Consider the following 12,912-nt stretch of genomic DNA (forward strand, 5'->3'; position numbering starts at 1 on the left):
CCATCTCTTCTTTCCTATCGCCCCCCCCCCACACACACACAGATAACTGTCATGCTAGACTACTGCTACAGTCTCCTAACTTTGCCTACATCTAGTATCTCCCACAGCCACAGTGTTGCCAAAACAACATTCCTAAATTACCTTCATGCACACCACATTCCTTCATTCAAAACAAAGCCAAACAGGGCCGGCCCCGTGGCTTAGCGGTTAAGTGCGCGCGCTCCGCTGCTGGCGGCCCGGGTTTGGATCCCAGGCGCGCACTGATGCACCGCTTGTCCGGCCATGCTGAGGCTGCGTCCCACATACAGCAACTAGAAGGATGTGCAGCTATGACATACAACTATCTACTGGGGCTTTGGGGGAAAAATAAATAAATAAATAAAATTATAAAAAAAAAAACAACAAAGCCAAACACAAATCAACCATCCAATAGCTCCTTATCTGCCAAATAAAAATCCAAAGAGTTTAGCCTTACATTTAAGATCTTTCATAATCTGGCTCCAGGCTAGCTTTCCCACTGGAACTGCCCTATTCCCTTTGACTCTAAAAAATGAGCCTGTTCACTAGGCCCTCCATTCCCTCAACACACACATACTCCTTCTCTTTCTGTTTCCAGGGCTTTGCTCATACTGTTCAACTGCCTGGAATGCCCTCACCACTGCCCTTCCCTTGGCCTATTCAAGTACTATTTGTCCTTCAAAGCCAAATTCAACATCCTGTCTTTATTTTCTACCAAAGATACAAATGTTCTCTCTGGCCTCTATATAACTAATGCTTTATACATAACTCACTTGGATTTCTTTGAAGCCTTGTATTGTTGACTAGTTTTGTCTATGTTCATTTCACTAGACTGTACCAGAGGGTACAAACCAGACTAACTGGGGATCTGCTGCCACTGCTTCATCCTCTGGCTCAGTGCTATGTGCACAGCAGCCAACTAATACATATTTGATTGAATAATTGGTTAAAGATATTATTCACTCATTCAACAAATATTTACTGAATATCCAATATGTGCTAGGCACTGTTACAGGCACTAGGAAAATACAAATGAGCCACAGAGATAAAAATTTCTGCCTTCCTGGGACTTACATTATAATGGAGGAGAAACAGAATTTTTTTAAAAAAATAAGCTATATATAATATTAGAAGGTGCTAAGCGCTATGGAGAAAAATAAAGCAGAGAAGGAAATAAGGAGTGTGAGGTAGTGATGGAAGGTCGGGGTGTGATTTTAAATAGAATGATGGTGGAAGACCTCTCTGGGAAAGCAACATTTGAGCAAAGACTTGAATGAAGTAATGGAGTAAGGTATGCAGATATCTGGAAAAGAACATTCCAGGCAGAGGAACAGCAAATGCCAAAACCCAGAAGCAGGAATGTGCCTGGAATATTCAGGGAAGAACAAAGAGGCTACTGTGGGGTGAGTGAGGGGGAGAACCGGAGGAGGGAAGGTAAAGAAGCAACAGGAGCTAGGCTGGGGAAAGCCTTGAGAGCCATTAAGGGACTCTGGCTATTATCACTAAGCACGGAGCAGAGGAATGACACATCTGACTTGCATTTGAAAGGATCAATTTGAAAGTTCATTGAGAATAGGCAGATGGGGACAAGGATTAAGGCAGGAGGACCAGTAAGGAGGTAATATGTTAATTAGGTGACAGATGGTGGGGATTTGAATCAAACTGGTGACAGGTGGTAAGAAGTTGTCTGATTCTGGCTATATTTTGAAAGTAGGTCTGCTAGGATTTGCTGATGGATTAGATGTGGGGTATGAGGGAAAGAGGAATCACAGATGACTTCAAGACTGGATGGGGCTGCCATTTACAGGAATGAGGATGACCTTGGGAGGCAAAATTTTTTAGGAAGGGAAGAACAGTATTTCAGATATTGGAAACGTTAAGTTAGAGTAATGAATGGGGAGACTGAGGAAGCAGTTAGCTACAGGAGTCTAGAGTTCAGTGGAGAAGACAGGACTGAAAATAAGCTTTTGGGAGTTGTCAGTGTGCAGATGGTATTTAAAGCTATGGGACTAGATGAAATCAAGGGAGTGGGTGCAGACAGAGAGAAGGCCCAAGGACTAAGCCCTAGGAGCAAGCAAAGATGACTGAGAAGGAGTAGCCAGTGAGGCATGAGGAAAATGTTAATGCTGGTATGTTGACAACAGACTGTGTGCTTGAGAGAACAATTCATGTCTGTGAGGGAGCTGGCACTGATTTAACAGACGATGGATGGAGACAAAGGGTGGGAATTTATTTTCCTCACTCCCTATGGCAGCTGGGGTTAGGTATACTTTAGGAAGAGGCTACTAAGATAACCAAGAATATGATTCAGTTTTCCAAAAAAGTAAAAGTAAAATTTTAATAACATAATATTGAGTTCTATTTTCTACAAAAAAAAAATGCCTAGTGATAATCAACCTGGTGCAGTTTCTCAGTCTTGGCACTACTGACATTTTAGGCCAAATAATTCTTTATCGTTGGGGGCTGTCCTGTGCATTATGGGATTATTATATTATTATTATAGCAGCATCCCGGCTCTCTGCCCACTAGATACCAGTGGTACACTCCTTCACCTCTCTACATTGCCAAATGGTCCCCTGGGGGGCAAAATCGTCCCTAGTTTAGAATCGTCCCTAATTGAGCTGTCAAAAACCAACTCTAAGTATACTTGAAGCATCCTTACTGCCAAATGCAACTGTTAATTTCTGCTGATTTTCTATACTTAGACCTGTCCTACTCTCTTCCCCAGGTTTCTTACCAGCCAGCTGATTTGCAAGGTTCTCACTGTATTCACTACCCAGAGTGAGGAAAGTAATTAGCTCAACCTGTCATAAAAATTGTACTTCTGATTTTTTTTCAATGTAAAAGATATGTCCCAAGTCTACTCAGTTCAAAAATGACCATTTCTGCACCCCATGGCACACAGCAGCACTATACACAATAGCCATTAGGTAGAAGCAACCCAGTGTCCACCAACGGATGAATGGATAAACAAAATGTGGTGTATACATACAATGGAATATTACTAAGCCTTAAAAAGGAAGGAAATTCTGACACATGTTACAAATGAAACTTGAAGATATTATGCTTAGTGAAATATGCCAGTCACAAAAGGACAAATACTCTATGAATCCACTCATATAAAGTACTTAGAGTAGTCAAATTCATAGAGACAGAAAGTAGAATGGTTGCCAGGGACTAAAGGGAGAGAAGACTAAGGAGCTATTGTTTAATGGGTACAGAGTTTCAGTTTTGCAGGATGAAAAAAGTTATAGAGATGGATGGTGCTGATGGTTACACAACAATGTAAATGTACTTAACACTACTGAACTGTACACTTAGAAATGGTTAAGGGGCGGCCCTGTGGCGTAGTGGTTAAGTGCGTGCACTCCACTGCTGGCGGCCCGGGGTTCGGATCCCAGGCGTGCAAGGATGCACCGCTTGTCAGGCCATGCTGTGGTGGCGTCCCATATAAAATGGAGGAAGATGGGCACAGATGTTAGCCCAGGGCCAGTCATCCTCAGCAAAAAGAGGAGGATTGGCATGGATGTTAGCTCAGGGCTGATCTTCCTCACAAAACAAACAAAAAAAAAAGAAAATGGTTAAGATGGTAAATTTTATGTCATGTGCTTTTTACCACAATGAAAAAAAAAAGAGTGTGGGCTCCAGAGTCAGACTGCCTGGGTTTAAACACTGGCAAAATGCCCACTGAGGTACCTGGCTCCCAGTAAGTGCTCAGTAAATATTAGGAGCTGATTATAGATTGGTATTTTAACTAGAATTAGACCAAGTCAGTGTGCATGTCTGTCAGGAGCTGTGGTTGACAGTTATGTGTGTCTTTGATTGGTGAAATGGGAAAGCAGTCATCCAGAAAGTCTGGTTAAAAAAAAATGACCATTTCAGAGAATAAAATCATTTTACTAACCGAATATCATTAAGTACAAAATAAGGTTGATCTCTTGCCCGTCAAAATTAGGTCCTCTCCTGTGGGTTTACCTTGTCACTTAAAGATCCAGCTCTTTTTGTATTATTTTATCAAACCTTTAAAAAATTTTTAAACCTTTAAAAATATTTGTGTGTATGTAAATATAGACATTTTTTTTCTTAAAATGATCAACAGTCCATTCTATATCTTACCCTATTTACATAAAGGTTTTTCTTTCATTATTGATTTCAGCAATAACTTACAGAGTCCTACCCTGGGTCCATAATTTTGACTCTCATTCATTTCCTTTCTAACATACGTGCTCAAAATAGAACCCCATTTTAATAGCTATATTTGCGTTAAGGGCAGTTAATAGAAAGAAGTAACAAAATGAAACAGAAAAGTGAATAACAGAAACACAACGGAAAGTGAATAAGAGAAAACCTACCCGTCCACTTTCAGTGACAAGCAAGAAGGACATTAGAGACTAAGTTCTTAGCTCTTAAAGACAAGCTCACCGTCATTAGGACAGAAAATGGAAACTCATTCGGTAAGAATCAAATCCAAAGAAAAACCTAAGTGCTGACAGCAGACGGGGTTTTATGAATTGTCTGACCTGCATGGGATTGATCTTCACCGAGCGTTCAAAGCACCCCACACATTCTTTAAACTCCTTGTTTCGCAGATGAAGGAGGCCTTTGGAGCGCTGCGCTCGAGCACTGCGGTGCTGGGACAGCTCCCAGGCCTTGTCGTAGTAAGAGTGGTCTCGAAGGACATCTCCAAGCAAGCAGTATAAACTTGGCGTTTCTTTTTTCTCCAGCTCTTGCCTAAGGATTTCTTCTGCCTAGAAATAACAATGGAAATAACAAAAGGCTTATAGTGACTCTCATAGCTATTTTTTAGTACATATACATCTTTTATCCCACATGATCCCAAATTTTATTTTCAAAGTTTGAGATGACCCTCTATTTCATGCACCTAGGACATAGGCTGAATAAGAGGGGAATAGAAAATAAATATGGTACAAGTGAAAGAGAAGAACAAGAAGTAAGAGGTGAATACTGCTTTACTGGCATTCTGGAATCCTCAGGAAAGTCATCAAGGAGAGGATCACAGCATCATATCAGGTGGACTCACTCAGCTCCCCGTTTCCCCGCCCCCCACTCCAGTTGTCACCACAGTGACCGTTTGTTAGAGCACGCCTTTAATTCACCTCTACCAATAGCAATGAAAAGTGTGTTTTCCTTTTTTAAAATGGTATGCTGGGGGAGCCTGGGATTGCTAAAACATTTACAAAAGAGGGAGGAGGCTACAATTTAATAGGTTTTGCTAAAAACCTACCTCTTAACCAAACTACATCTTACTTCAGAGATAAAACTTGCCAACCCGAGACGTATCTGATTCCAGACAATCCACTCACTTTAGAAATTAAAGACCATCCTCAATACACTGTACAGGCTTCACAATTCGGATTCACCTCATCACCCAAACTAATTCTGTACTTATTACAACTACTACTCCACTCCCCCCACCCATGACCCTTATTCCATGTTTCTGATCAATTTCAGCAGGGAGCAAGAAGCATGGTAGTAGCTCCACTTTCCATCCTCACACACACAAACACCTTCACATAAACAGCAATGGGGTAACGAAAGATGCCAAGATAGCCATGGCCACACCAATCCAGGAAGCCATCCTTTAGTAGCTAAAAGGATACTTCAGACTCCCTAACTTAAGTAGCTGGCAATCTTAATGTCTGTATATTTGATTTTTTTTAGAATGGATGTATCTATAATTCTTAAGCAGTCTAACTTTTTGTGAAATCTTTTAAAAGATGGCTGTGCTTCTGTAAGTATCTTTGGATGCTGGCTCTTCTGCATTTCTGATACAGTATGGGTTATGTAGGCTCTTTAGGCCTAGTCTGAAAAAGGAACCAGAATTTATAAAACAGTTTCTAAGGGAAAACAGTTCTAAGTCCCAAATAGCCAAAATAAACACAGTTTTAAAATATCTGTGAATTCCTCTATTCACAGATACTACAATAGTTACTAATGTATCTAACCATAACTCTGTTAAGATCATCTATGTATGTATTCAATACACATATATTTACATACATATGCATATGTATTCACCCAAATTATGGGTAAGAGACTGTAGCCACAGCAGGATTTTTGCTGAAATGATCTTACACTGTAGTTGAAGGCATTTCTCTTGGCAGCATGGCACTGAAACTTGATACCCACACCCTCCCAGAAATTCTGAAGGCTAACTCACTTAGTAAATTCCTTTCTGCTTTAAGCAGTTAGAGTGGATTCTGTGGTCCGCAATCAAACAATGACCATTACAGTAACTGGGTGCAGAAGTTGGTCCGCAATCAAACAATGACCATTACAGTAACTGGGTGCAGAAGTGACTGCAGGCAACACATCCCTGCAGAAAATGAAAATTTGTGATTGGTTATCTAATCTGGTTGGATTGAAGACAATGAGGATCCAGTGACCATGAGAAGGTAGAACACTGGTAGTCCATGATATCCAGTGATGAAAGGATTACTAACATGACCACCTGTGGTAACTTAGAATAAAGCACCTATCTAATGCAAGGCTTCTGTGGATTGAGTAATAAGACAGTTTGAGTAATACAAGACTGTGAGATAGGTTGTCAGCTTCTAAGTTCACTGGACAGCTCAGAAAAAGAAAACGAGGGGTTGGCCTGGTGGCATAGCGGTTAAATTCCCACGTTACGCTTTGGCGGCCCGGGGTTCACTGGTTTGGATCCTGGGCGTGGACCTGCTCACCATTCATCAAGCCGTGCTGAGACGGCATCCCACATAGCAGAACCAGAAGGATCTACAACTGGGATATACAACTATGTACTGGGGCTTTGGGGAGAAAAAACAAAAAGAGGAAGATTGGCAACAGATGTTAGCTCAGGGTCAATCTTCCTCAAAAAAAAAAAAGAAAGAAAAGAAAAAGAAAATGACGCAGTGTTTTAAATCGTCAAGGTCAAAGAATCAGGGAATTTCTATGATTGTCTAAAAGAATTTCTTTTCCCTTATAGCTGCCAAGCTGGTACAGCCAAAAATCAAATGTAAACATTGCTCCTGTAGGATTGCAGAATTACAATATAGGATGAATTTGGTTTCACTAGTTCTATGTGCAAGGCATTTGACTGGGTTAATCAAATATGTTTCAGTCATTCATTTTATTTCCTCTACTGCCTTTTAGCTATGTATCATTTTATTATTTTTCAGTGATTGCTCTAGGGCTAATCATGTGCATCTTCAATTTATCAAAGTTCATTTTGAGTTAATATTGTATCACTTCACCTTTCTTATGTACAAGTGGCCCAGTCAAGCCCTTCCTAAATTTCTGTTCCACAGAAACAATGCGAGACAAACGATTATGTTTGTTTCAAGCTACTAAGCTTTGACGTGTTTGTTACACAGCAATCATAACTGCCATGTTTCTTTATAACAAGAGGGTTACTCTAGTACCAGTAACTTCATCGTGGCCAGGAGCAGAAGGGGGCATTGATTACGAAAGAGCAAGACCCAAGAATTTAAATGCGGACATTTGAGATGATTCAGATAACAGAAACCCCAAAACCCCACTGAGTTTCCTATTCCAGCAGAGGCAACCCTCCCCTATCTGAGAGGCTAGTGCTACCTGGCTCAAAGACAGTATGAGGACTGCACCTCAGGGAGTTACCTTAAGAGAATGCCAATTCTCCTCATACCTGACCTTCCATCCCTCATTGCCTCCAGACATAGAAATAGACTTACACACAAAAAGAACTGCAAGATGTTGTTAATTTCTAGAAGGAAAACCTTGGGACCAAGTGGAAAAAGAGATTCTAAGGGTGCTAGACCATAGACAAAGAGGATCATAATTTTAAATCAGCTGAATTTAGATACTCATCAGAAAGTTTTGATTCACGGTACTAACTCAAGCAGCTGGGGATGGTTCTAAATTATTTGCTCAATTGCTTGACTAAAACCTAGACTCAAACTAAAGTTGAAATGCCAGAAATTCCTTGTTGTAATGTGGAGGAAAGAATCTAACAACTTAGAAAGAAAAGGCTGTTGTTAATTTATCATTTGCAACCTGTTCACCCACCTCTAACTATGTCCCCCACGAGAACCCAAGGGATATTCCTTTCACCTTGGCTTTGAGAAATACATTGTATACAGGAATACCAGCATCCCTGAAAAGTGCTATAGTAGATGTCCTGTGCAAGATGGGGTGAAAGCTCGCAGGTCCTTCTATTGAAATGAGCTTCCAGATTTCAATGGGGATGATTAGTACCCAAAGTAATAGAGACCGTGATAGCACTTAACCCCTGGAAGCAAGATGAGCATAGTTATTTGCAATAGGTACAGCCAGAGTGATAATTAGAATGGTGTGACTAGCATGGATCTTAGATGGTGGCTGACTGATCATAAAGTCTTAGGACCAAATCAGATGGACAGCCAACTAGGTTCAAACTTGATCTATATAACACTAAAAAAAAAAAAAAAAATCTAGGTTTGGAGACCAGATGTCTGATCTGAGTCACCATGCTAAAACATTGCCTCTCGTCCAATTCCTATCCTTGAGTCACTTCACAGACTCAGAGACTCTTAAATAAAAAAATTAATACAGGAGAAGCCAATACAGGTGAGGAAGGACCCATAATAACATAACAAGTATATACCATAATTCTTCTTCCCTAATCTTTCCCAAAGAAGTAATTATAACCATTTACCAGGTAATTGCATCCTGGGGAAAAAGAAATACTTTATCTTTTCAGGGTTGATTAGCTCTTAGTTAATGCTAATCCTTTGGGACCCCGAACACCATCATGATGAGTTAGTGGGTTTATGGGAGTTAGTCCATCCCATGGTAGGCCTAGTAATTCTCTGAATCCACCCAGCAGTTACTTCCTAGTTTTTGAAAACAGAGTTGATATCTGCAACTAGCAGAGCCCTCAGGGAGTGCTACTACAGAATAAAGGGCCAAGTGAAAGCCCCGAAGCTTCCTCTCCCCATTAAGAGAGAAAACCCAAAGTAACGCTGCATCTATGTAAACCACAGAAATGTGTGCCATATCAAAAACTTGAAAGATACCGCAAAGTGTGTGTATCTGTGTATGTGTATGGGTGCATGGGTGATTTAACCTACCCATTTAAACTGAGCAGGACACAAACGGGTCCTGGAAAATGTCATGGATTACTATAAACTTAATACAGTGGTGGCTCTAATTATAGCTACTGTTCCAGACATGATCTCTTTACTGGAACAAATCATCACAGCCCCTGACACATGGTAAGCAGGTACTGATACAGCAAATATGTTTTTCTCCACCCAATAACCAGACAATATCAGATGCAGTGGGCTTTCACTAGCACAGCGAGAAGTACACTTTCCTATCTTGCCTCAGAAATACATGGACTTTACGGTATAATTCAGGCTGCAAGGACCACCCCATTAGACCTCACCAGTCTATGACCTTGATGACATCATGCTAATAAAACTCAAGAAACTAAGATAAAAAATTGTGTGCTAATGTCAAAAACCAACTGGAAATGATCATACTCTTGATACTGTAACTTGTTATTAGGAAAATGTTCAATTTACAAAAATTCATTTGATACATTACCTCTAAGAAACTCTTCTATCAAACAAAGCAAGAAATGTAAAATGTTTATATGTTTCTAGATATTTTTGTTCTTATATGCTCTAAGTATGCTTCAATATCTAAACCTCTTTTGAGAAAACTATAAATTTCCCTAAATAAGAAACTCTTCTTTAACTTTGTAACACAATCTATAAAATACTCTGTACTTGTTAGCAGTTTGGCACTTTCCAAATAAGTAAACCCCCAAGTTAAAGGGCTAAACCATTGCACAGTCATATGCACTGGATTATGTTACGTTAACTTGCTTAGGCTGGAAACTGTTTCCTAAAATCCCTTTCCCTTCAGATTTCACGTGCGAGTTAGCCAGAAGTGGAATTCGTTGCGGATTTGAAAGGCAGAAGTAAAGCAACAGCCTTTACTCTTGGAAGGCTGTCATGGTTAAATATGGAGTCAAACAAGATGCAGAGATGTCCCGCAGATCCCAGCTTGTCCTTGCTCTCTGTGTCCAGCTTATGTTTCCAATTGCTGACCCTGTCAACCAACAGCAACCCCAGGCCCACCATCAGATATTTCACTGTGGACCCACAGGACCCAGTAGGGCTACGATATCTAGCTTCAAAGACAAAACAGCTTTCCATAGACCTCTCCATGAATTCCTCCTTCACGCTCCCATTTCAATGTCTGGAAGCACCTGGCTTCTCAGATTCTCCTGTAAGTTCAGACTTATCCACTTCTGGACTGGTAAATAATTTTTTTCCTGATCGTCTTACTCCCTCTTCCACACCTTCATTTCCCAGCTCTTCCCACATCTGCAAAAGATCTAATTCCTTTGGTAAGCCCCTTATTCCCAGAAATAATCAAAGTGGCTCTGCTTCCATAAATAAAACCTAAATGATACAAACTTTTTTTCATTTTTGCCTTTTAATCTCCTTATGTGTCCTTCCATTTGATAGTAATTTAGAGATTAGTTTTTATCCAGTACATTAAGTGCATTATCTCACTTAATCCCTACAATAATTCTGAGAGGTAGATATTAATATGCTCATTTTTAAGACAAAGAAATAAAAGTTTAGATTCCTTGGTCAACTGGTTAGCCCCAAACCAAAAGATACTAAATTGAAAAACAGGACTTTGATTTCAGGTTTAATACTTTTCCTATGTTCCACAGGTGGACATCAGCAAAAATAGTGGTTTAAGGACATCTGAAAACTCCCCACTCCATAAAAGCAATGAGAAAACTGGCAAAAAGTATTAGAATCAACTTTTTCAGAACTCTGGAAATTAACCAAAGATTTGAAATAAACCAAGGAGTGTTTATTCAAGAAAAATGGCAAAATCTTGGTAAGAACAGCAAGCTTTGTGTCATTTTAACTCAAGCCAGTCCTATTCCATCTTCACCAGCTCTGCATTAGCCTTGAAAACCAGCAGCAGGAAATTATGATGAAAATTAGTGGCCTAGCAGCCACCAGAGGGAAGAAAATGGGTTTGGAGCACCTCTAATGTCTCGTTCCCAGAACACTGCCATTATATGACCAGTCTGGTGATTCCCTAGAAGAGTCCACCTGCAAGGCTGTCTTTAAACTTACTCTGAGCTTGCTCAGTGAAAAGCCTTTGTCAAAAAAAATTAGAGACAATTAATTAATTTTGCAGCTGCCTGAGGTGGTAAAAATAACAGCTGGGTCAAACAATAGGCTAGCCAAAAAACTTAAAAGGAAAAAAGGGAATGAGATACACATAAGGGCTTTGAAAAGCTCCAACATATTCTTGGGAATCTAGAAGACTGCGTACATGTTCAGGAAAGACCCGAGAAAGCCCTAAGCTCTCACCTCAGAGTGACCTTCAGGGCTTTGCACAAACAGTTAGTGAAAGCTAAGGCAAAGTTGTCAACTGCCTGGCTGAGTGCTGAAAGCATACCCCAACACATACACAGAGCCCATCAGCAAAGACTGGGAGACTTGTTCATTTCAGCATTTAAGGAATTTTCTGTCCAGTCATTAGCTGACCATTAAGCTAATCAATCTGAGAATTCAGTGGCTACACAGGACAATGAACATAGATTTTACAGAATTAGTCAAGAAATATCAATAAACAAACAAAAAACAACACAAACAGCAACAACAACCTGATTTCCAGAGATGCAACATTATATTATTTAAAATGTCCAATTTTCAACAAAAAATTACAAAAATATGCAAAGAAACAAGAAAGTATGGCCGTTATATGGGAAAAAAAGCAATCAATAGAAACCATCCCTGAGGATGCCTAGATGACGGACTTAATAGACACTTAAAATCTGCTATTTTAAATAATCCTTAGTACAATGACTAAGAAAGTAACTTAAAAAAAACAGTAAAAGAAATGACAAAGGAATTAAATGGTACCCTAGGAAATATCCATTTAGTCAAAAAGAAGGCAGTTAACAGGGAAACGAAAAAAAAAAAAAATAAGACATATAGAAAACAAATAACAAAATGACCAACAAATATCCTACATTATCAGTAATTAAATTAAATGCAAAGAGATTAAACACTCCAATCAAAGGCAGAGATTGGCAGAAAGGACAAAAAAATGATCCAACTAAATGCTGTCTAAAAGAGACACACTTTAGATTCAGACACACAGGTTCAAAGTAAAAAAAAAGAAAAAATGGAGAAGATACATTACATAAACAGTAACCAGGAGAAGCTGGAGTGACTATACTAATATCAGACAAAATACATCTTAAGACAAAAATTGCTAATAGAACAAAGAAGGGCATATTTTAATGATAAAAGTTCACTCCATCAAGAAGATATAATAATTATAAGTATATATTCACCTAACAACAGAGCCCACATTATACAAAGCAAAAACTGACAGATTTGAAGGGAGAAATACACAATTTAACAATAAAATTTGGAGACTTCAATATCCAACTTTTAATAATGGATAGAACAACTATACAGATGACAGAAATAGAAGACTTGAACAATGCTATAAACCAACTAGACCTAAAAGACATCTAAAGAACACTCCACCCACCCCACAACAGCAGAATACACATTCTCAGGTGCACACAGAACATTCTCCAAGATATACTATATGTCAGGCTGTAAAACAAGTCTCAACAAATTTGAAACGACTGAAGTCATACAAAGTATGTTCTCCGATCCCAAAGGGATGAAATTAGAAATCAATAACACAAAGAAATTTGGGAAATTCACAAATACGTGGAAATCAAACAACACACTCCTAAATAACCAATAGGTCAAAAAAGAAATCACAGGGAAATTAAAAACATTTTGAGATAAATGAAAACAAAAACATAATATACCAAAACTATGGGATGCATTGAAAGCAGTGCTGAGAGGCAAGTTTATAGCTATAAAT

At 39.3% G+C, this 12,912-nt stretch overlaps 1 protein-coding gene across 5 annotated transcripts in view; it reads right to left on the reverse strand.

Annotated features, from left to right (window-relative positions):
- TTC27 (tetratricopeptide repeat domain 27) overlaps window positions 1-12,912 on the reverse strand; it is a 172,593-nt gene that overhangs the window by 51,605 nt on the left and 108,076 nt on the right. For all 5 annotated transcript variants that reach the window (XM_087436934.1, XM_087436935.1, XM_087436936.1 and 2 more), the window contains exon 13: window positions 4,539-4,766. In XM_087436934.1, coding sequence (XP_087293060.1) covers window positions 4,539-4,766 — 228 coding nt within the window. The remainder of the gene's footprint in view (window positions 1-4,538; window positions 4,767-12,912) is intronic.

This window comes from Ceratotherium simum, chromosome 11, assembly GCF_057802395.1.
Source record: "Ceratotherium simum simum isolate JZ-2026a chromosome 11, ASM5780239v1, whole genome shotgun sequence".
Lineage (NCBI taxonomy): Eukaryota > Metazoa > Chordata > Mammalia > Perissodactyla > Rhinocerotidae > Ceratotherium > Ceratotherium simum.